Below are 23306 nucleotides of genomic sequence, written 5' to 3' on the forward strand. Positions count from 1 at the left end.
TGTGTGAGACAGCGAGAGTGTGTGTGTGTCAGTGTGTGTGAGACAGCGAGAGTGTGTGTGTCAGTGTGTGTGAGACTGTGTGTGAGACAGCGAGAGTGTGTGTGTGTGTCAGTGTGTGAGACAGCGAGAGTGTGTGTGTGTGTCTGTGTGTGAGACAGCGAGAGTGTGTGTGTGTCAGTGTGTGAGACAGCGAGAGTGTGTGTGTGTCAGTGTGTGTGTGAGACTGTGTGTGAGACAGCGAGAGTGTGTGTGTGTGTCAGTGTGTGTGTGAGACTGTGTGTGAGACAGTGTGTGTGTGTGTGTCAGTGTGTGGCAGTGTGTGTGTGAGACAGTGTGTGTGAGACAGCGAGAGTGTGTGTGTGTCAGTGTGTGTGTGAGACTGTGTGAGACAGCGAGAGTGTGTGTGTGTGTCTGTGTGTGAGACAGCGAGAGTGTGTGTGTGTCAGTGTGTGTGAGACTGTGTGTGAGACAGCGAGAGTGTGTGTGTCAGTGTGTGTGTGTCAGTGTGTGAGACAGCGAGAGTGTGTGTGTGTGTCTGTGTGTGTCAGTGTGTGAGACAGCGAGAGTGTGTGTGTGTGTCAGTGTGTGAGACAGCGAGAGTGTGTGTGTGTCAGTGTGTGTGAGACTGTGTGTGAGACAGCGAGAGTGTGTGTGTGTCTGTGTGTGAGACAGCGAGTGTGTGTGTGTCAGTGTGTGTGTGAGACAGTGTGTGTGAGACAGCGAGAGTGTGTGTGTGTGTCAGTGTGTGAGACAGCGAGAGTGTGTGTGTGTCAGTGTGTGTGTGAGACTGTGTGAGACAGCGAGAGTGTGTGTGTCAGTGTGAGACAGCGAGAGTGTGTGTGTGTGTCTGTGTGTGTCAGTGTGTGAGACAGCGAGAGTGTGTGTGTGTGTGTCAGTGTGTGAGACAGCGAGAGTGTGTGTGTGTCAGTGTGTGTGTGAGACTGTGTGTGAGACAGCGAGAGTGTGTGTGTGTGTCTGTGTGTGAGACAGCGAGTGTGTGTGTGTGTGTCAGTGTGTGTGAGACAGTGTGTGTGAGACAGCGAGAGTGTGTGTGTGTCAGTGTGTGAGACAGCGAGAGTGTGTGTGTGTCAGTGTGTGTGTGAGACTGTGTGTGAGACAGCGAGAGTGTGTGTGTGTCAGTGTGTTAGACAGCGAGAGTGTGTGTGTCAGTGTGTGAGACAGCGAGAGTGTGTGTGTGTCAGTGTGTGTGAGACAGCGAGAGTGTGTGTGTCAGTATGTGTGTGAGACTGTGTGTGAGACAGCCAGAGTGTGTGTGTGTCTCAGTGTGTGAGACAGCGAGAGTGTGTGTGTGTCAGTGTGTGTGTGAGACAGTGTGTGTGAGACAGCGAGAGTGTGTGTGTGTCAGTGTGTGTGTGAGACAGCCAGAGTGTGTGTGTGTCTCAGTCTGTGAGACAGCGAGAGTGTGTGTGTCAGTCTGTGAGACAGCGAGAGTGTGTGTGTGTGTGTCTGTGTGTGAGACAGCGAGAGTGTGTGTGTGTCAGTGTGTGTGTGAGACTGTGTGTGAGACAGCGAGAGTGTGTGTGTGTCAGTCTGTGAGACAGCGAGAGTGTGTGTGTGTCAGTGTGTGTGTGAGACTGTGTGTGAGACAGCGAGAGTGTGTGTGTGTGTGTCAGTGTGTGAGACAGCGAGAGTGTGTGTGTGTGTGTCAGTGTGTGAGACAGCGAGAGTGTGTGTGTGTGTCTGTGTGTCAGTGTGTGAGACAGCGAGAGTGTGTGTGTGTCAGTGTGTGAGACAGCGAGAGTGTGTGTGTGTCAGTGTGTGAGACAGCGAGAGTGTGTGTGTCAGTGTGTGTGTGAGACTGTGTGTGAGACAGCCAGAGTGTGTGTGTGTCTCAGTGTGTGAGACAGCGAGAGTGTGTGTGTCAGTCTGTGAGACAGCGAGAGTGTGTGTGTGTCAGTGTGTGTGTGAGACTGTGTGTGAGACAGCGAGAGTGTGTGTGTGTGTGTCAGTGTGTGAGACAGCGAGAGTGTGTGTGTGTGAGTGTGTGTGTGAGACTGTGTGTGAGACAGCGAGAGTGTGTGTGTGTGTCTGTGTGTGAGACAGCGAGAGTGTGTGTGTGTCAGTGTGTGAGACAGCGAGACTGTGTGTCGCCGTGTGTGTGAGACGGCGTTTGTGTGTCGGCGTGTGTGAGATGGCGCGTGTGTGAGAGACAGTGTGTGAGTGTGTGTGTGTGTGAGACAGCGAGAATCCCAGCCGAATCCCGGATCTCTACCGGCTCTGAGGGCCGACTGAAGCTCAGTCACACAGCCAGGGCTGTCTTCCCTCATCCCGGTCCGGACAGGAGTGAGGTCACGTCTCCTCTCCTGCAGCGGCGCTGGGCCCCTCCAGGCCACGGGCTCCTCTCCTCTCCCTCCTCTCCTCCCCTCCTCTCCTCCAGGCCACAGGCTCCTCTCCTCAAGGCCACAGGCTCCTCTCCTCCCCTCCTCTCCCTCCTCTCCTCCAGGCCACGGGCTCCTCTCCTCCCCTCCTCTCCCTCCTCTCCTCCCCTCCTCTCCCTCCTCTCCTCCAGGCCACGGGCTCCTCTCCTCCCCTCCTCTCCCTCCTCTCCTCCCCTTCTCTCCCTCCTCTCCTCCAGGCCACGGGCTCCTCTCCTCCCCTCCTCTCCCTCCTCTCCTCCAGGCCACGGGCTCCTCTCCTCCCCTCCTCTCCCTCCTCTCCTCCCCTCCTCTCCCTCCTCTCCTCCAGGCCACAGGCTCCTCTCCTCCTCTCCTCCCCTCCTCTCCTCCAGGCCACAGGCTCCTCTCCTCCTCTCCTCCCCTCCTCTCCTCCAGGCCACAGGCTCCTCTCCCTCCTCTCCTCCCCTCCTCTCCCTCCTCTCCTCCAGGCCACGGGCTCCTCTCCACCCCTCCTCTCCCTCCTCTCCTCCCCTCCTCTCCCTCCTCTCCTCCAGGCCACAGGCTCCTCTCCTCCCCTCCTCTCCCTCCTCTCCCCCCCTCCTCTCCCTCCTCTCCTCCCCTCCTCTCCCTCCTCTCCTCCAGGCCACAGGCTCCTCTCCTCCCCTCCTCTCCCTCCTCTCCCCCCCTCCTCTCCCTCCTCTCCTCCCCTCCTCTCCCTCCTCTCCTCCAGGCCACAGGCTCCTCTCCTACCCTCCTCTCCCTCCTCTCCTCCCCTCCTCTCCCTCCTCTCCTCCCCTCCTCCCCCTCCTCTCCCTCCTCTCCTCCCCTCCTCTCCCTCCTCTCCCTCCTCTCCTCTCCTCCTCTCCCTCCTCTCCCTCCTCCCCTCCCCTCCTCTCCCTCCTCTCCTCCCCTCCTCTCCCTCCTCCCCTCCCCTCCTCTCCCTCCTCTCCTCTCCTCCTCTCCCTCCTCTCCCTCCTCTCCTCCCCTCCTCTCCCTCCTCTCCTCCCCTCCGGTCACAGCCTCACTCCTCCTCCTTCAGGCTGGGGGCCCGAGCTGGTCTTCCTGACAGCCGACAGACGCCCCAGGAACCTGGGCGGACTAGTTATCAGTTTGTTTTCAGGTGGTTTAGATATGAACTTGTTTTCAGGGTGTTTTAGATATGAATTTGTTTTCAGGGTGTTTTAGATATGAATTTGTTTTCAGGGTGTTTTAGATATCAGTTTGTCTTCAGGTGTTTTAGATATGAATTTGTTTTCAGGTGTTTTAGATATGAATTTGTTTTCAGGGTGTTTTAGATATCAGTTTGTTTTCAGGGTGTTTTAGATATCAGTTTGTTTTCAGGGTGTTTTAGATATGAATTTGTTTTCAGGTGGTTTAGATATGAATTTGTTTTCAGGGTGTTTTAGATATGAATTTGTTTTCAGGTGGTTTAGATATCAGTTCGTTTTCAGGGTGTTTTAGATATCAGTTTGTTTTCAGGGTGTTTTAGATATGAATTTGTTTTCAGGGTGTTTTAGATATCAGTTTGTTTTCAGGGTGTTTTAGATATGAATTTGTTTTCAGGTGTTTTAGATATGAATTTGTTTTCAGGGTGTTTTAGATATGAATTTGTTTTCAGGGTGTTTTAGATATCAGTTTGTTTTCAGGGTGTTTTAGATATGAATTTGTTTTCAGTTGTTTTAGATATGAATTTGTTTTCAGAGTGTTTTAGATATGAATTTGTTTTCAGGTGGTTTAGATATCAGTTTGTTTTCAGGGTGTTTTAGATATGAATTTGTTTTCAGGTGTTTTAGATATGAATTTGTTTTCAGGGTGTTTTAGATATGAATTTGTTTTCAGGGTGTTTTAGATATCAGTTTGTTTTCAGGGTGTTTTAGATATGAATTTGTTTTCAGGTGTTTTAGATATGAATTTGTTTCCAGGTGTTTTAGATATGAATTTGTTTTCAGGGTGTTTTAGATATGAATTTGTTTTCAGGTGGTTTAGATATCAGTTCGTTTTCAGGGTGTTTTAGATATGAATTTGTTTTCAGATGTTTTAGATATGAATTTGTTTTCAGGTGGTTTAGATATCAGTTTGTTTTCAGGTGGTTTAGATATGAATTTGTTTTCAGGTGATTTAGATAGTTCATTTTCAGGTGGTTTAGATATCAGTTTGTTTTCAGGGTGTTTTAGATATGAATTTGTTTTCAGGTGGTTTAGATATGAATTTGTTTTCAGGGTGTTTTAGATATGAATTTGTTTTCAGGTGGTTTAGATATCAGTTTGTTTTCAGGGTGTTTTAGATATGAATTTGTTTTCAGGTGGTTTAGATTTGAATTTGTTTTCAGGGTGTTTTAGATATCAGTTTGTTTTCAGGGTGTTTTAGATATGAATTTGTTTTCAGGTGTTTTAGATATGAATTTGTTTTCAGGGTGTTTTAGATATCAGTTTGTTTTCAGGGTGTTTTAGATATGAATTTGTTTTCAGGTGGTTTAGATATCAGTTTGTTTTCAGGTGGTTTAGATATGAATTTGTTTTCAGGTGGTTTAGATATGAATTTGTTTTCAGGGTGTTTTAGATATCAGTTTGTTTTCAGGGTGTTTTAGATATGAATTTGTTTTCAGGTGTTTTAGATATGAATTTGTTTTCAGGGTGTTTTAGATATCAGTTTGTTTTCAGGGTGTTTTAGATATGAATTTGTTTTCAGGGTGTTTTAGATATGAATTTGTTTTCAGGTGTTTTAGATATGAATTTGTTTTCAGGGTGTTTTAGATATCAGTTTGTTTTCAGGGTGTTTTAGATATCAGTTTGTTTTCAGGGTGTTTTAGATATGAATTTGTTTTCAGGTGTTTTAGATATGAATTTGTTTTCAGGGTGTTTTAGATATCAGTTTGTTTTCAGGGTGTTTTGGATATGAATTTGTTTTCAGGTGTTTTAGATATGAACTTGTTTTCAGGGTGTTTTAGATATGAATTTGTTTTCAGGGTGTTTTAGATATCAGTTCGTTTTCAGGGTGTTTTAGATATGAATTTGTTTTCAGGTGTTTTAGATATGAATTTGTTTTCAGGTGGTTTAGATATCAGTTCATTTTCAGGTGGTTTAGATATCAGTTTGTTTTCAGGGTGTTTTAGATATCAATTTGTTTTCGGGGTGTTTAGATATGAAGTTGTTTTCAGGTGGTTTAGATATCAGTTCGTTTTCAGGGTGTTTTAGATATGAATTTGTTTTCAGGGTGTTTTAGATATGAATTTGTTTTCAGGTGGTTTAGATATCAGTTCGTTTTCAGGGTGTTTTAGATATCAGTTTGTTTTCAGGTGGTTTAGATATGAATTTGTTTTCAGGTGGTTTAGATATGAATTTGTTTTCAGGTGTTTTAGATATGAATTTGTTTTCAGGGTGTTTTAGATATGAATTTGTTTTCAGGTGGTTTAGATATCAGTTCGTTTTCAGGGTGTTTTAGATATCAGTTTGTTTTCAGGTGGTTTAGATATGAATTTGTTTTCAGGTGGTTTAGATATGAATTTGTTTTCAGGTGGTTTAGATATCAGTTTGTTTTCAGGGTGTTTTAGATATGAATTTGTTTTCAGGTGGTTTAGATATGAATTTGTTTTCAGGGTGTTTTAGATATCAGTTTGTTTTCAGGGTGTTTTAGATATGAATTTGTTTTCAGGTGTTTTAGATATGAATTTGTTTTCAGGGTGTTTTAGATATGAATTTGTTTTCAGGTGGTCTAGATATCAATTTGTTTTCGGGGTGTTTAGATATGAAGTTGTTTTCAGGTGGTTTAGATATCAGTTCGTTTTCAGGGTGTTTTAGATATGAATTTGTTTTCAGGTGTTTTAGATATGAATTTGTTTTCAGGGTGTTTTAGATATGAATTTGTTTTCAGGTGGTTTAGATATCAGTTCGTTTTCAGGGTGTTTTAGATATGAATTTGTTTTCAGGTGTTTTAGATATGAATTTGTTTTCAGGTGGTTTAGATATCAGTTCATTTTCAGGTGGTTTAGATATCAGTTTGTTTTCAGGGTGTTTTAGATATGAATTTGTTTTCAGGTGGTTTAGATATGAATTTGTTTTCAGGGTGTTTTAGATATGAATTTGTTTTCAGGTGGTTTAGATATGAATTTGTTTTCAGGGTGTTTTAGATATGAATTTGTTTTCAGGTGGTTTAGATATGAATTTGTTTTCAGGGTGTTTTAGATATGAATTTGTTTTCAGGTGGTTTAGATATCAGTTTGTTTTCAGGTGGTTTAGATATGAATTTGTTTTCAGGTGGTTTAGATATGAATTTGTTTTCAGGGTGTTTTAGATATCAGTTTGTTTTCAGGGTGTTTTAGATATGAATTTGTTTTCAGGTGGTTTAGATTTGAATTTGTTTTCAGGGTGTTTTAGATATCAGTTTGTTTTCAGGGTGTTTTAGATATGAATTTGTTTTCAGGGTGTTTTAGATATCAGTTTGTTTTCAGGGTGTTTTAGATATGAATTTGTTTTCAGGTGTTTTAGATATGAATTTGTTTTCAGGTGGTTTAGATATCAGTTTGTTTTCAGGTGGTTTAGATATGAATTTGTTTTCAGGTGGTTTAGATATGAATTTGTTTTCAGGGTGTTTTAGATATCAGTTTGTTTTCAGGGTGTTTTAGATATGAATTTGTTTTCAGGGTGTTTTAGATATCAGTTTGTTTTCAGGGTGTTTTAGATATGAATTTGTTTTCAGGGTATTTTAGATATGAATTTGTTTTCAGGTGGTCTAGATATCAATTTGTTTTCGGGGTGTTTAGATATGAAGTTGTTTTCAGGTGGTTTAGATATGTTTGTTTTCAGGTGGTCTAGATATCAGTTCGTTTTCAGGGTGTTTTAGATATGATTTTTTTTTCAGGGTGTTTTAGATATGAATTTGTTTTCAGGTGGTCTAGATATCAATTTGTTTTCAGGGTGGTCTAGATATAAGTTTGTTTTCAGGGTGGTTAGATATGAATTTGTTTTCAGGTGGTCTAGATATCAATTTGTTTTCAGGTGGTCTAGATATCAATTTGTTTTCAGGGTGTTTTAGATATGAATTTGTTTTCAGGGTGGTCTAGATATAAGTTTGTTTTCAGGGTGGTTAGATATGAATTTGTTTTCAGGTGGTCTAGATATCAATTTGTTTTCGGGGTGTTTAGATATGAAGTTGTTTTCAGGTGGTTTAGATATGAATTTGTTTTCAGGGTGTTTTAGATATCAGTTCGTTTTCAGGGTGTTTTAGATATGAATTTGTTTTCAGGTGTTTTAGATATGAATTTGTTTTCAGGTGTTTTAGATATGAATTTGTTTTCAGGGTGTTTTAGATATGAATTTGTTTTCAGGTGTTTTAGATATGAATTTGTTTTCAGGTGGTTTAGATATCAGTTTGTTTTCAGGTGGTTTAGATATGAATTTGTTTTCAGGTGGTTTAGATATCAGTTCATTTTCAGGTGGTTTAGATATCAGTTTGTTTTCAGGGTGTTTTAGATATGAATTTGTTTTCAGGTGGTTTAGATATGAATTTGTTTTCAGGTGTTTTAGATATGAATTTGTTTTCAGGGTGTTTTAGATATGAATTTGTTTTCAGGTGGTTTAGATATCAGTTTGTTTTCAGGTGGTTTAGATATCAGTTCATTTTCAGGTGGTTTAGATATCAGTTTGTTTTCAGGGTGTTTTAGATATGAATTTGTTTTCAGGTGGTTTAGATATGAATTTGTTTTCAGGGTGTTTTAGATATCAGTTTGTTTTCAGGGTGTTTTAGATATGAATTTGTTTTCAGGGTGTTTTAGATATGAATTTGTTTTCAGGTGGTTTAGATATGAATTTGGTTTCAGGGTGTTTTAGATATGAATTTGTTTTCAGGTGGTCTAGATATCAATTTGTTTTCGGGGTGTTTAAATATGAAGTTGTTTTCAGGTGTTTTAGATATGAACTTGTTTTCAGGGTGTTTTAGATATGAATTTGTTTTCAGGGTGTTTTAGATATGAACTTGTTTTCAGGTGTTTTAGATATGAATTTGTTTTCAGGTGGTTTAGATATCAGTTTGTTTTCAGGTGGTTTAGATATGAATTTGTTTTCAGGTGGTTTAGATATCAGTTCATTTTCAGGTGGTTTAGATATGAATTTGTTTTCAGGTGGTTTAGATATGAATTTGTTTTCAGGGTGTTTTAGATATCAGTTTGTTTTCAGGGTGTTTTAGATATGAATTTGTTTTCAGGTGTTTTAGATATGAATTTGTTTTCAGGTGGTTTAGATATCAATTTGTTTTCAGGTGGTCTAGATATCAATTTGTTTTCAGGGTGGTCTAGATATAAGTTTGTTTTCAGGGTGGTTAGATATGAATTTGTTTTCAGGTGGTCTAGATATCAATTTGTTTTCAGGGTGTTTTAGATATGAATTTGTTTTCAGGTGGTCTAGATATCAATTTGTTTTCAGGGTGTTTTAGATATGAATTTGTTTTCAGGGTGTTTTAGATATGAATTTGTTTTCAGGTGGTTTAGATATCAGTTTGTTTTCAGGTGGTTTAGATATGAATTTGTTTTCAGGTGGTTTAGATATCAGTTTGTTTTCAGGTGGTTTAGATATGAATTTGTTTTCAGGTGGTTTAGATATCAGTTCATTTTCAGGTGGTTTAGATATCAGTTTGTTTTCAGGGTGTTTTAGATATGAATTTGTTTTCAGGTGGTTTAGATATGAATTTGTTTTCAGGGTGTTTTAGATATCAGTTTGTTTTCAGGGTGTTTTAGATATGAATTTGTTTTCAGGTGTTTTAGATATGAATTTGTTTTCAGGGTGTTTTAGATATGAATTTGTTTTCAGGTGGTCTAGATATCAATTTGTTTTCGGGGTGTTTTAGATATGAATTTGTTTTCAGGTGGTTTAGATATGAATTTGTTTTCAGGTGTTTTAGATATGAAGTTGTTTTCAGGTGGTTTAGATATCAGTTCATTTTCAGGGTGTTTTAGATATGAATTTGTTTTCAGGTGTTTTAGATATGAATTTGTTTTCAGGGTGTTTTAGATCTGAATTTGTTTTCAGGTGGTTTAGATATCAGTTCGTTTTCAGGGTGTTTTAGATATGAATTTGTTTTCAGGTGTTTTAGATATGAATTTGTTTTCAGGTGGTCTAGATATCAATTTGTTTTCAGGGTGGTCCAGATATAAGTTTGTTTTCAGGGTGGTTAGATATGAATTTGTTTTCAGGTGGTCTAGATATCAATTTGTTTTCAGGGTGTTTTAGATATGAATTTGTTTTCAGGTGGTTTAGATATCAATTTGTTTTCAGGGTGTTTTAGATATGAATTTGTTTTCAGGTGTTTTAGATATGAATTTGTTTTCAGGGTGTTTTAGATATGAATTTGTTTTCAGGTGGTTTAGATATCAGTTTGTTTTCAGGTGGTTTAGATATGAATTTGTTTTCAGGTGGTTTAGATATCAGTTTGTTTTCAGGTGGTTTAGATATGAATTTGTTTTCAGGTGGTTTAGATATCAGTTTGTTTTCAGGTGGTTTAGAAATGAATTTGTTTTCAGGTGGTTTAGATATCAGTTCATTTTCAGGTGGTTTAGATATCAGTTTGTTTTCAGGGTGTTTTAGATATGAATTTGTTTTCAGGTGGTTTAGATATGAATTTGTTTTCAGGGTGTTTTAGATATGAATTTGTTTTCAGGTGGTTTAGATATCAGTTTGTTTTCAGGTGGTTTAGATATGAATTTGTTTTCAGGGTGTTTTAGATATGAATTTGTTTTCAGGTGGTTTAGATATCAGTTTGTTTTCAGGTGGTTTAGATATGAATTTGTTTTCAGGTGGTTTAGATATGAATTTGTTTTCAGGTGGTTTAGATATCAGTTTGTTTTCAGGTGGTTTAGATATGAATTTGTTTTCAGGTCGGTGTAGAATTATATTTTCACTTAACTGTGAGAATAACTATGGGACAAGCCCAGTTTAATTTCTCTTCATCTTCAGAGTGTCAGACAACAAAAGGTACACTTACAATTTGAAAGGGGAGAGGGGTGACTTTCTATACCCAAGTAGCTCTTTCCTGGACACCCCACTCAGAGCTCTTCACAGTAATGGGGATCCCCTCCACCCCCACCAGTGTGTACCCCATGTGGATGATGTGCCGGTCCGCTCCCACACAGCAGCTCTCAGAGCGATGGGGACAGGTCAGAGGTCATTAGGGGTCATTAATAATATCCTCACCCTTATATAGCGCCTTTCTGGATCCCCTCCAGCAGCAGCAGTGTGGAGCCCCACCAGTGCGCTCACACACAGCAGCTCTCAGAGAGGTCAGAGGTCATCAGGGGTTATTAGGAGGCCAGGACTGGTCAAGACCAGGGGGACACTGAGTAAAACCCTGACTCTTTTATAGAGACACCCCGGGATTGTTCATGAGCACAGAGAGTCAGGACCCCGGTTTCACGTCTCATCTGAAGGACGGAGCCTTCTTATATAATAATAATAATAATAATAGCTTACACTTATATAGCGCTTTTCTGGACACTCCACTCAAAGTGCTTTACAGGTAATGGGGATCCCCTCCACCCCCACCAGAGTGCAGCCCCACCTGGATGATGTGACAACAGCCATAGTGCGCCAGAACGCTCCCCACACACCAGCTCTCAGTGGGGAGGAGCGATGAGGAACTGGACTTACAGTCCAGTGTCCCCGTCAGTGTCCAGCCCTACTCTTTTATAGCTCACCATCACTGGACTGGGGCATCAGAGCGCAGGGTGAGAGCGCCCCCTGCTGGCCCCACTCACACCTCTCCCAGGGGTCTCCCCTCCAGGTACTGGCCAGGCGCCCCCTGCTGGGCTCCAGTGGGCTGTGAGCTGGGGGACAGCGCCCCCTGCTGGGCTCCAGTGGGCTGTGAGCTGGGGGGCTGTGAGCTGGGAGACGGCGCCCCCTGCTGGGCTCCAGTGGGCTGTGAGCTGGGTGAGAGCGCCCCCTGCTGGGCTCCAGTGGGCTGTGAGCTGGGAGACGGCGCCCCCTGCTGGGCTCCAGTGGGCTGAGAGCTGAGGGACAGCGCCCCCTGCTGGGCTCCAGTGGGCTGTGAGCTGGGTGAGGGCGCCCCCTGCTGGGCTCCAGTGGGCTGTGAGCTGGGTGAGAGCGCCCCCTGCTGGGCTCCAGTGGGCTGTGAGCTGGGTGAGGGCGCCCCCTGCTGGGCTCCAGTGGGCTGGGAGCTGGGAGTTGCAGAGTGATCTGGCTGTTAATCAGTCCAGTCAGTGCCCAGTCCAGTCCAGTCAGTGTCCAGTGTCCACTCAGTGCCCAGTCCAGTCAGCGTCCAGTGTCCAGTCAGTGCCCAGTTCTCCCTCCTCTTCCCACACCCACACGCAAACGCACATGCGCGAGACGGCGGCACACGCGCACACCCTCCCACTCCGCCCCTCCTCCTTCCGCCTGAGTGTCGCGCGGCCCGGCAGCACGCGCACACGCAGAGAGCGAGACGGAGAGCAGCTCGAGCCGAGCCCGTGGAGCAGCAGCAGCAGCAGCAGCCGAGCCGAGCCGAGCCGCACCGCACACGGACCCCGGACAGCCTGCGAGCCCGGCAACTGAGCAGCCCGCAGCCCGGCAGGAGAGCGGAGTCGAGTCCGCCGCCGGAGTCCGCTGCCCGCCCCGCTGCCCGGAGCTGTCCAGCCCGCCTGGCCCGGCCCAGACCGGCCCTGTCCGGCCCGGGATCTCCTCGGCGGGCCTCCTGCAGCAGCTCGGTCGGGCTGAGAGGGAGAGAGCGTCCCGCCGCCGCCGCCGCTACCCGCCCTCCTCCTCCTCCTCGCCCCATGCTCAAGCAGCAGCCGCAGCCCGGCTCTGGCGGCCGGAAAGCGGCCAACGGAACCTCCGCCGGCTTGCCTTCCTCCGCCCCCTCCTCCTCTTCCTCCGGGAGCAGCATGAGCAGAGCAGCCGCGGGAAGGTGAGTAGGGGCCGGCCGGCAGCGCTCAGGAAAGTCCGAGGTCTCGATTCCCAGCTAGGCCTACCGGTCAAAGCCGGGGGTAGACGCGGGGGCGGGACAAATCTGTTGCTCCACCAATGGGAGTCTCTGCGCGCCCGACAGCTGATACAGCCAGGCCAATCCGGTGCGGCCGCTTAGATCGACGCGGCTTGTGAGCCAATCGGCGAGCCCCCATGGCTACCTCGCGCCGGCGGACTGAAGGGGAAGGCATCCAATGAGGGCGAGCGGGCTCTTGTGATTGACGGGCGGCGTGTCCACTCAGGGTGTCGCAGTGGGAGGGGCTTGCTTTGTTTTCGGAACCGGGAGCTGGTGGGGTGGGCCGCTGGGCTTTCAGGGCGAACAGCACCGGGCCGGCGGAGAGGCAGCCAGGTGACTGGGTCCGGCCGGTCCAGTCGCTCCGCTGATGTACTGAGACCGACGAGGAGGCGATACGGCATCACGGAGTCTTTCTGATAACCTATAACACACACACCTCCCTCTGACTCCTAACACACACACACACACCTCCCTCTGACTCCTAACACACACACACACACACCTCCCTCTGACTCCTAACACACACACACACACACACACCTCCCTCTGACTCCTAACACACACACACACACACCTCCCTCTGACTCCTAACACACACACACACACCTCCCTCTGACTCCTAACACACACACACACACACCTCCCTCTGACTCCTAACACACACACACACACACCTCCCTCTGACTCCTAACACACACACACACACACCTCCCTCTGACTCCTAACACACACACACACACACCTCCCTCTGACTCCTAACACACACACACACACACCTCCCTCTGACTCCTAACACACACACACACACACCTCCCTCTGACTCCTAACACACACACACACACACCTCCCTCTGACTCCTAACACACACACACACACACCTCCCTCTGACTCCTAACACACACACACACACACCTCCCTCTGACTCCTAACACACACACACACACACCTCCCTCTGACTCCTAACACACACACACACACCTCCCTCTGACTCCTAACACACACACACACACCTCCCTCTGACTCCTAACACACACACACACACACACCTCCCTCTGACTCCTAACACACACACACACACCTCCCTCTGACTCCTAACACACACACACACACACCTCCCTCTGACTCCTAACACACACACACACCTCCCTCTGACTCCTAACACACACACACACACCTCCCTCTGACTCCTAACACACACACACACACCTCCCTCTGACTCCTAACACACACACACACACACACCTCCCTCTGACTCCTAACACACACACACACCTCCCTCTGACTCCTAACACACACACACACACCTCCCTCTGACTCCTAACACACACACACACACACCTCCCTCTGACTCCTAACACACACACACACACACACCTCCCTCTGACTCCTAACACACACACACACACACCTCCCTCTGACTCCTAACACACACACACACACCTCCCTCTGACTCCTAACACACACACACACACACACCTCCCTCTGACTCCTAACACACACACACACACACACCTCCCTCTGACTCCTAACACACACACACACACACCTCCCTCTGACTCCTACACACACACACACACACACCTCCCTCTGACTCCTAACACACACACACACACACACCTCCCTCTGACTCCTACACACACACACACACACACCTCCCTCTGACTCCTAACACACACACACACACACCTCCCTCTGACTCCGTGGCTCGGTGACATTAACGCCCGTCTCTCTCTCTCTGCCTGTCTCTCTCTCTCGGGAGCCGTGGCTCGGTGACATTAACGCCCGTCTCTCTCTCTCTGCCTGTCTCTCTCTCTCGGGAGCCGTGGCTCGGTGACATTAACGCCCGTCTCTCTCTCTGCCTGTCTCTCTCTCTCGGGAGCCGTGGCTCGGTGACATTAACGCCCGTCTCTCTCTCTGCCTGTCTCTCTCTCTCGGGAGCCGTGGCTCGGTGACATTAACGCCCGTCTCTCTCTCCCTGCCTGTCTCTCTCTCTCGGGAGCCGTGGCTCGGTGACATTAACGCCCGTCTCTCTCTCCCTGCCTGTCTCTCTCTCTCGGGAGCCGTGGCTCGGTGACATTAACGCCCGTCTCTCTCTCTCTGCCTGTCTCTCTCTCTCGGGAGCCGTGGCTCGGTGACATTAACGCCCGTCTCTCTCTCTCTGCCTGTCTCTCTCTCTCGGGAGCCGTGGCTCGGTGACATTAACGCCCGTCTCTCTCTCTGCCTGTCTCTCTCTCTCGGGAGCCGTGGCTCGGTGACATTAACGCCCGTCTCTCTCTCTCTGCCTGTCTCTCTCTCTGGAGCGGTGGCTCGGTGACATTAACGCCCGTCTCTCTCTCTGCCTGTCTCTCTCTCAGGAGCCGTGGCTCGGTGACATTAACGCCCATCTCTCTCTCTCTGCCCGTCTGTCTCTCTCTCTCGGGAGCCGTGGCTCGGTGACATTAACGCCCGTCTCTCTCTCTCTGCCTGTCTCTCTCTCTCTCGGGAGCCGTGGCTCGGTGACATTAACGCCCGTCTCTCTCTCTGCCTGTCTCTCTCTCTCGGGAGCCGTGGCTCGGTGACATTAACGCCCGTCTCTCTCTCTGCCTGTCTCTCTCTCAGGAGCCGTGGCTCGGCGAAGGTCCCGCAGTCCTCCTCTCCGGTGAGTCCGCGGCGCCCCTGTCTGTCGCCCGCGCAGGTGAGCCGCGGCCGGTGGGACTCACGCTGTCTCCTTCCCTCCCCCAGGTGTTCGATGGCGTCTACAACAACGCCCGCATGCTGCACTTCCTGACCGCCGTGGTGGTAAGTCTCCGCGCGCCCGCTGGCGGGGGGGCCGCCCCCCGGCCCCTCGCTCACACCCCGCCCTCTGTCCCCCCCCAGGGCTCCACCTGTGACGTCCGAGTGCGCAGTGGCAGTGTGTACGAGGGCATCTTCAAGACGCTGAGCTCACAGGTGAGCATCTCGACCTGTCTGTCCGTGTGTCTCTCGTGTGAGCTGTCCGTGTGTCTCTCGGTGTGAGCTGTCCGTGTGTCTCTCGGTGTGAGCTGTCCGTGTGTCTCTCGGTGTGAGCTGTCCGTGTGTCTCTCGGTGTGAGCTGGCTGTAGACGCTGTGCACCAGTAGTGTGTCAGTGTGAGCTGTCCGTGTGTCTCTCTGTGTGAGCTGGCTGTAGACGCTGTGCACCAGTAGTGTGTCAGTGTGAGCTGTCCGTGTGTCTCTCGGTGTGAGCTGTCCGTGTGTCTCTCGGTGTGAGCTGTCTGTGTGTCTCTCGGTGTGAGCTGTCCCTGTGTCTCTCGGTGTGAGCTGTCCGTGTGTCTCTCGGTGTGAGCTGTCCGTGTGTCTCTCGGTGTGAGCTGTCCGTGTGTCTCTCGGTGTGAGCTGTCCGTGTGTCTCTCGGTGTGAGCTGTCCGTGTGTCTCTCGGTGTGAGCTGTCCCTGTGTCTCTCGGTGTGAGCTGTCCGTGTGTCTCTCGGTGTGAGCTGTCCGTGTGTCTCTCGGTGTGAGCTGGCTGTAGACGCTGTGGACCAGCGGTGTGTCAGTGTGAGCTGTCCGTGTGTCTCTCGGTGTGAGCTGTCCGTGTGTCTCTCGGTGTGAGCTGTCCGTGTGTCTCTCGGTGTGAGCTGGCTGTGGACGCTGTGCACCAGCAGTGTCAGTGTGAGCTGTCCGTGTGTCTCTCGGTGTGAGCTGTCCGTGTGTCTCTCGGTGTGAGCTGTCCGTGTGTCTCTCGGTGTGAGCTGGCTGTGGACGCTGTGCACCAGTAGTGTGTCAGTGTGAGCTGTCCGTGTGTCTCTCGGTGTGAGCTGTCCGTGTGTCTCTCGGTGTGAGCTGTCCGTGTGTTTCTCGGTGTGAGCTGTCCGTGTGTCTCTCGGTGTGAGCTGTCCGTGTGTCTCTCGGTGTGAGCTGTCCGTGTGTCTCTCGGTGTGAGCTGGCTGTAGACGCTGTGGACCAGCGGTGTCAGTGTGAGCTGTCCGTGTGTCTCTCGGTGTGAGCTGTCCGTGTGTCTCTCGGTGTGAGCTGTCCGTGTGTCTCTCGGTGTGAGCTGTCCGTGTGTCTCTCGGTGTGAGCTGGCTGTAGACGCTGTGCACCAGCAGTGTCAGTGTGAGCTGTCTGTGTGTCTCTCGGTGTGAGCTGTCCGTGTGTCTCTCGGTGTGAGCTGTCCGTGTGTCTCTCGGTGTGAGCTGTCCGTGTGTCTCTCGGTGTGAGCTGGCTGTGGACGCTGTGGACCAGCGGTGTGTCAGTGTGAGCTGTCCGTGTGTCTCTCGGTGTGAGCTGTCCGTGTGTCTCTCGGTGTGAGCTGTCCGTGTGTCTCTCGGTGTGAGCTGGCTGTAGACGCTGTGGACCAGCGGTGTGTCAGTGTGAGGTGTCCGTGTGTCTCTCGGTGTGAGCTGTCCGTGTGTCTCTCGGTGTGAGCTGTCCGTGTGTCTCTCGGTGTGAGCTGTCCGTGTGTCTCTCTGTGTGAGCTGGCTGTAGACGCTGTGGACCAGCGGTGTGTCAGTGTGAGCTTTCCGTGTGTCTCTCAGTGTGAGCTTTCCGTGTGTCTCTCAGTGTGAGCTGTCCGTGTGTCTCTCAGTGTGAGCTGTGTGTCTCTCAGTGTGAGCTGTCCGTGTGTCTCTCGGTGTGAGCTGGCTGTGGACGCTGTGCACCAGCAGTGTCGGTGTGAGCTGTCCGTGTGTCTCTCGGTGTGAGCTGTCCGTGTGTCTCTCGGTGTGAGCTGCCCGTGTGTCTCTCGGTGTGAGCTGGCTGTGGACGCTGTGCACCAGCAGTGTCAGTGTGAGCTGTCCGTGTGTCTCTCGGTGTGAGCTGTCCGTGTGTCTCTCGGTGTGAGCTGTCCGTGTGTCTCTCGGTGTGAGCTGTCCGTGTGTCTCTCGGTGTGAGCTGTCCGTGTGTCTCTCGGTGTGAGCTGGCTGTGGACGCTGTGCACCAGCAGTGTCAGTGTGAGCTGTCCGTGTGTCTCTCGGTGTGAGCTGTCCGTGTGTCTCTCGGTGTGAGCTGTCCGTGTGTCTCTCGGTGTGAGCTGGCTGTGGACGCTGTGCACCAGTAGTGTGTCAGTGTGAGCTGTCCGTGTGTCTCTCGGTGTGAGCTGGCTGTGGACGCTGTGCACCAGTAGTGTGTCAGTGTGAGCTGTCCGTGTGTCTCTCGGTGTGAGCTGTCCGTGTGTCTCTCGGTGTGAGCTGTCCGTGTGTCTCTCGGTGTGAGCTGGCTGTAGACGCTGTGCACCAGCAGTGTCAGTGTGAGCTGTCCGTGTGTCTCTCGGTGTGAGCTGTCCGTGTGTCTCTCGGTGTGAGCTGTCCGTGTGTCTCTCGGTGTGAGCTGTCCGTGTGTCTCTCGGTGTGAGCTGTCCGTGTGTCTCTCGGTGTGAGCTGTCCGTGTGTCTCTCTGTGTGAGCTGGCTGTGGACGCTGTGCACCAGTAGTGTGTCAGTGTGAGCTGTCCGTGTGTCTCTCGGTGTGAGCTGGCTGTGGACGCTGTGCACCAGTAGTGTGTCAGTGTGAGCTGTCCGTGTGTCTCTCGGTGTGAGCTGTCCGTGTGTCTCTCGGTGTGAGCTGTCCGTGTGTCTCTCGGTGTGAGCTGTCCGTGTGTCTCTCGGTGTGAGCTGTCCGTGTGTCTCTCAGTGTGAGCTGGCTGTAGACGCTGTGCACCAGTAGTGTGTCAGTGTGAGCTGTCCGTGTGTCTCTCTGTGTGAGCTGGCTGTAGACGCTGTGCACCAGTAGTGTGTCAGTGTGAGCTGTCCGTGTGTCTCTCGGTGTGAGCTGTCCGTGTGTCTCTCGGTGTGAGGTGTCCGTGTGTCTCTCGGTGTGAGCTGTCCGTGTGTCTCTCGGTGTGAGCTGTCCGTGTGTCTCTCGGTGTGAGCTGTCCGTGTGTCTCTCGGTGTGAGCTGTCCCTGTGTCTCTCGGTGTGAGCTGTCCGTGTGTCTCTCGGTGTGAGCTGTCCGTGTGTCTCTCGGTGTGAGCTGGCTGTAGACGCTGTGGACCAGCGGTGTGTCAGTGTGAGCTGTCCGTGTGTCTCTCGGTGTGAGCTGTCCGTGTGTCTCTCGGTGTGAGCTGTCCGTGTGTCTCTCGGTGTGAGCTGTCCGTGTGTCTCTCGGTGTGAGCTGGCTGTGGACGCTGTGCACCAGCAGTGTCAGTGTGAGCTGTCCGTGTGTCTCTCGGTGTGAGCTGTCCGTGTGTCTCTCGGTGTGAGCTGTCCGTGTGTCTCTCGGTGTGAGCTGGCTGTGGACGCTGTGCACCAGTAGTGTGTCAGTGTGAGCTGTCCGTGTGTCTCTCGGTGTGAGCTGTCCGTGTGTCTCTCGGTGTGAGCTGTCCGTGTGTCTCTCGGTGTGAGCTGTCCGTGTGTCTCTCGGTGTGAGCTGTCCGTGTGTCTCTCGGTGTGAGCTGTCCGTGTGTCTCTCGGTGTGAGCTGGCCGTGTGTCTCTCGGTGTGAGCTGGCCGTGTGTCTCTCGGTGTGAGCTGGCCGTGTGTCTCTCGGTGTGAGCTGGCCGTGTGTCTCTCGGTGTGAGCTGGCCGTGTGTCTCTCGGTGTGAGCTGGCTGTAGACGCTGTGCACCAGTAGTGTGTCAGTGTGAGCTGTCCGTGTGTCTCTCTGTGTGAGCTGGCTGTGGACGCTGTGGACCAGCGGTGTGTCAGTGTGAGCTGTCCGTGTGTCTCTCGGTGTGAGCTGTCCGTGTGTCTCTCGGTGTGAGCTGTCCGTGTGTCTCTCTGTGTGAGCTGGCTGTGGACGCTGTGCACCAGTAGTGTGTCAGTGTGAGCTGTCCGTGTGTCTCTCGGTGTGAGCTGGCTGTAGACGCTGTGCACCAGTAGTGTGTCAGTGTGAGCTGTCCGTGTGTCTCTCTGTGTGAGCTGTCCGTGTGTCTCTCGGTGTGAGCTGGCTGTGGACGCTGTGCACCAGCAGTGTCAGTGTGAGCTGTCCGTGTGTCTCTCAGTGTGAGCTGTCCGTGTGTCTCTCGGTGTGAGCTGTCCGTGTGTCTCTCGGTGTGAGCTGTCCGTGTGTCTCTCAGTGTGAGCTGTCCATGTGTCTCTCAGTGTGAGCTGGCTGTAGACGCTGTGCACCAGCAGTGTCAGTGTGAGCTGTCCGTGTGTCTCTCAGTGTGAGCTGTCCGTGTGTCTCTCAGTGTGAGCTGGCTGTGGACGCTGTGCACCAGCCCTGTGCGGACAGCGGTCAGTCTCCCCGGAGGGAGGACATCGTGGACACCATGATCTTCCGCCCCGCGGACCTCGTCACCATGACCTGCCGGGACGTCGACCTCAGCTTCGCCACTCGGGGTGTGTGGGGGTGACGGGGTTCAGGGGTTCTGGTGGTGTTTGGAATTGGGGTGTAGGGTGTGCTGGGAGGTGTGTAGGGGTGCTGGGAGGTGTGTGTGTGTGTGGGGGTGTGCTGGGAGGTGTGTGTGTGTGTGGGGGTGTGCTGGGAGGTGTGTGTGTGTGTGTGGGGGTGCTGGGAGGTGTGTGTGTGTGTGGGGGTGCTGGGAGGTGTGTGTGTGTGTGGGGGTGTGCTGGGAGGTGTGTGTGTGTGTGGGGGTGTGCTGGGAGGTGTGTGTGTGTGTGTGGGGGTGCTGGGAGGTGTGTGTGTGTGTGTGGGGGTGTGCTGGGAGGTGTGTGTGTGTGTGTGGGGGTGCTGGGAGGTGTGTGTGTGTGTGTGGGGGTGTGCTGGGAGGTGTGTGTGTGTGTGGGGGTGTGCTGGGAGGTGTGTGTGTGTGTGTGGGGGTGCTGGGAGGTGTGTGTGTGTGTGTGGGGGTGTGCTGGGAGGTGTGTGTGTGTGGGGGTGTGCTGGGAGGTGTGTGTGTGTGTGGGGGTGTGCTGGGAGGTGTGTGTGTGTGTGGGGGTGTGCTGGGAGGTGTGTGTGTGTGTGGGGGTGTGCTGGGAGGTGTGTGTGTGTGTGGGGGTGTGCTGGGAGGTGTGTGTGTGGGGGGGGGTGCTGGGAGGTGTGTGTGTGTGTGGGGGTGTGCTGGGAGGTGTGTGTGTGTGGGGGTGTGCTGGGAGGTGTGTGTGTGTGTGGGGGTGTGCTGGGAGGTGTGTGTGTGTGTGGGGGTGTGCTGGGAGGTGTGTGTGTGTGTGGGGGTGTGCTGGGAGGTGTGTGTGTGTGTGGGGGTGTGCTGGGAGGTGTGTGTGTGGGGGGGGGTGCTGGGAGGTGTGTGTGTGTGTGGGGGTGTGCTGGGAGGTGTGTGTGTGTGGGGGTGTGCTGGGAGGTGTGTGTGTGTGGGGGTGTGCTGGGAGGTGTGTGTGTGTGGGGGTGCTGGGAGGTGTGTGTGTGGGGGGGTGCTGGGAGGTGTGTGTGTGTGTGTGGGGGGGTGCTGGGAGGTGTGTGTGTGTGTGTGGGGGTGCTGGGAGGTGTGTGTGTGTGTGTGTGTGGGGGTGCTGGGAGGTGTGTGTGTGGGGGGGTGTGTGTGTGTGGGGGGTGCTGGGAGGTGTGTGTGTGTGGGGGGGTGTGCTGGGAGGTGTGTGTGTGTGGGTGGGGGTGCTGGGAGGTGTGTGTGTGTGTGTGGGGGTGTGCTGGGAGGTGTGTGTGGGGGTGTGTGGGGGTGTGCTGGGAGGTGTGTGTGTGTGGGTGGGGGTGCTGGGAGGTGTGTGTGTGTGGGGGTGTGCTGGGAGGTGTGTGTGTGTGTGTGGGGGTGTGCTGGGAGGTGTGTGTGTGTGGGGGTGTGCTGGGAGGTGTGTGTGTGTGTGGGGGTGCTGGGAGGTGTGTGTGTGTGTGGGGGTGCTGGGAGGTGTGTGTGTGTGTGGGGGTGCTGGGAGGTGTGTGTGTGTGTGGGGGTGCTGGGAGGTGTGTGTGTGTGGGGGTGCTGGGAGGTGTGTGTGTGTGTGTGGGGGTGCTGGGAGGTGTGTGTGTGGGGGTGCTGGGAGGTGTGTGTGTGTGTGTGGGGGTGCTGGGAGGTGTGTGTGTGTGTGTGGGGGTGCTGGGAGGTGTGTGTGTGTGTGTGGGGGTGCTGGGAGGTGTGTGTGTGTGGGGGTGTGCTGGGAGGTGTGTGTGGGGGTGTGCTGGGAGGTGTGTGTGTGTGGGGGGGTGCTGGGAGGTGTGTGTGTGTGTGGGGGTGTGCTGGGAGGTGTGTGTGTGTGGGGGTGCAGGGGGATTCTGGGGCGCAGTGTTGTGACGAGCCCCTGTTCCAGACTCCTTCACAGACTCGGCCACACACACACACACTGGGAGGTGTGTGTGTGTGTGTGTGGGGGTGTGCTGGGAGGTGTGTGTGTGTGTGGGGGTGTGCTGGGAGGTGTGTGTGTGTGTGGGGGTGTGCTGGGAGGTGTGTGTGTGTGGGGGTGTGCTGGGAGGTGTGTGTGTGTGTGTGTGGGGGTGTGCTGGGAGGTGTGTGTGTGTGTGTGTGGGGGTGTGCTGGGAGGTGTGTGTGTGGGGGTGTGCTGGGAGGTGTGTGTGTGTGTGTGTGTGGGGTGCTGGGAGGTGTGTGTGTGTGTGTGTGTGTGGGGGTGCAGGGGGATTCTGGGGCGCAGTGTTGTGACGAGCCCCTGTTCCAGACTCCTTCACAGACTCGGCCATCGGCCCTGCGAGGCTGAACGGGGAGCACAGGGAGAAGATCCTACAGCGCTGGGAGGACACAGACAGCAACGGGGAGACCTGCGAGCTGGACAGTGACACGGTGAGGCTGGACACTGACCACACTGGACACACCGACACAGAGAGACTGACCACACTGGACACACCGACACAGAGAGACTGACCACACTGACACAGAGAGACTGACCACACTGGACACACTGACACTGAGAGACTGACCACACTGGACACACTGACACTGAGAGACTGACCACACTGACACACTGACACTGAGAGACTGACCACACTGACACTGAGAGACTGACCACACTGGACACACTGACACTGAGAGACTGACCACACTGACCACACTGACACTGAGAGACTGACCACACTGACACAGAGAGACTGACCACACTGGACACTGACCTGTGGATCTCTCTCTCAGTCCAACGGTTGGGACGCCAGCGAGATGTTCCGGTTTAATGAAGAAAATTATGGCGTGAAGTCAACCTACGACTCCAGTCTGTCCATGTACACGTGAGTGACCTGTCTCTCTCTCTGACCTGTCTGTCTCTCCTGTCAACCTACGACTCCAGTCTGTCCATGTACACGTGAGTGACCTGTCTCTCTCTCTGACCTGTCTGTCTCTCCTGTCAACCTACGACTCCAGTCTGTCCATGTACACGTGAGTGACCTGTCTCTCTCTCTGACCTGTCTGTCTCTCCTGTCAACCTACGACTCCAGTCTGTCCATGTACACGTGAGTGACCTGTCTCTCTCTCTGACCTGTCTGTCTCTCCTGTCAACCTACGACTCCAGTCTGTCCATGTACACGTGAGTGACCTGTCTCTCTCTCTGACCTGTCTGTCTCTCCTGTCAACCTACGACTCCAGTCTGTCCATGTACACGTGAGTGACCTGTCTCTCTCTCTGACCTGTCTGTCTCTCCTGTCAACCTACGACTCCAGTCTGTCCATGTACACGTGAGTGACCTGTCTCTCTCTCTGACCTGTCTGTCTCTCCTGTCAACCTACGACTCCAGTCTGTCCATGTACACGTGAGTGACCTGTCTCTCTCTCTGACCTGTCTGTCTCTCCTGTCAACCTACGACTCCAGTCTGTCCATGTACACGTGAGTGACCTGTCTCTCTCTCTGACCTGTCTGTCTCTCCTGTCAACCTACGACTCCAGTCTGTCCATGTACACGTGAGTGACCTGTCTCTCTCTCTGACCTGTCTGTCTCTCCTGTCAACCTACGACTCCAGTCTGTCCATGTACACGTGAGTGACCTGTCTCTCTCTCTGACCTGTCTGTCTCTCCTGGCAACCTACGACTCCAGTCTGTCCATGTACACGTGAGTGGCCTGTCTCTCTCTCTGACCTGTCTGTGTCTCTCCTGTCGACCTACGACTCCAGTCTGTCCATGTACACGTGAGTGACCTGTCTCTCTCTCTGACCTGTCTGTCTCTCCTGGCAACCTACGACTCCAGTCTGTCCATGTACACGTGAGTGACCTGTCTCTCTCTCTGACCTGTC

At 51.3% G+C, this 23306-nt stretch overlaps 1 protein-coding gene across 1 annotated transcript in view; it reads left to right on the forward strand.

Moving 5' to 3' along the window:
- Nucleotides 1-11711: 11711 nt before the first annotated feature.
- atxn2l (ataxin 2-like) overlaps nucleotides 11712-23306 on the forward strand; it is a 60029-nt gene continuing 48434 nt past the window's right edge. The window contains exons 1-7 of the mRNA XM_069188350.1: nucleotides 11712-12242; nucleotides 14916-14955; nucleotides 15039-15095; nucleotides 15174-15245; nucleotides 19397-19547; nucleotides 21753-21874; nucleotides 22220-22311. Of these exons, the coding sequence (XP_069044451.1) occupies nucleotides 12112-12242; nucleotides 14916-14955; nucleotides 15039-15095; nucleotides 15174-15245; nucleotides 19397-19547; nucleotides 21753-21874; nucleotides 22220-22311 (665 nt within the window). The 5' untranslated portion in view covers nucleotides 11712-12111. The remainder of the gene's footprint in view (nucleotides 12243-14915; nucleotides 14956-15038; nucleotides 15096-15173; nucleotides 15246-19396; nucleotides 19548-21752; nucleotides 21875-22219; nucleotides 22312-23306) is intronic.

The sequence above is a fragment of the Lepisosteus oculatus genome, chromosome 4 (assembly GCF_040954835.1).
Source record: "Lepisosteus oculatus isolate fLepOcu1 chromosome 4, fLepOcu1.hap2, whole genome shotgun sequence".
In the NCBI taxonomy this organism is placed as follows: Eukaryota; Metazoa; Chordata; class Actinopteri; order Semionotiformes; family Lepisosteidae; genus Lepisosteus; species Lepisosteus oculatus.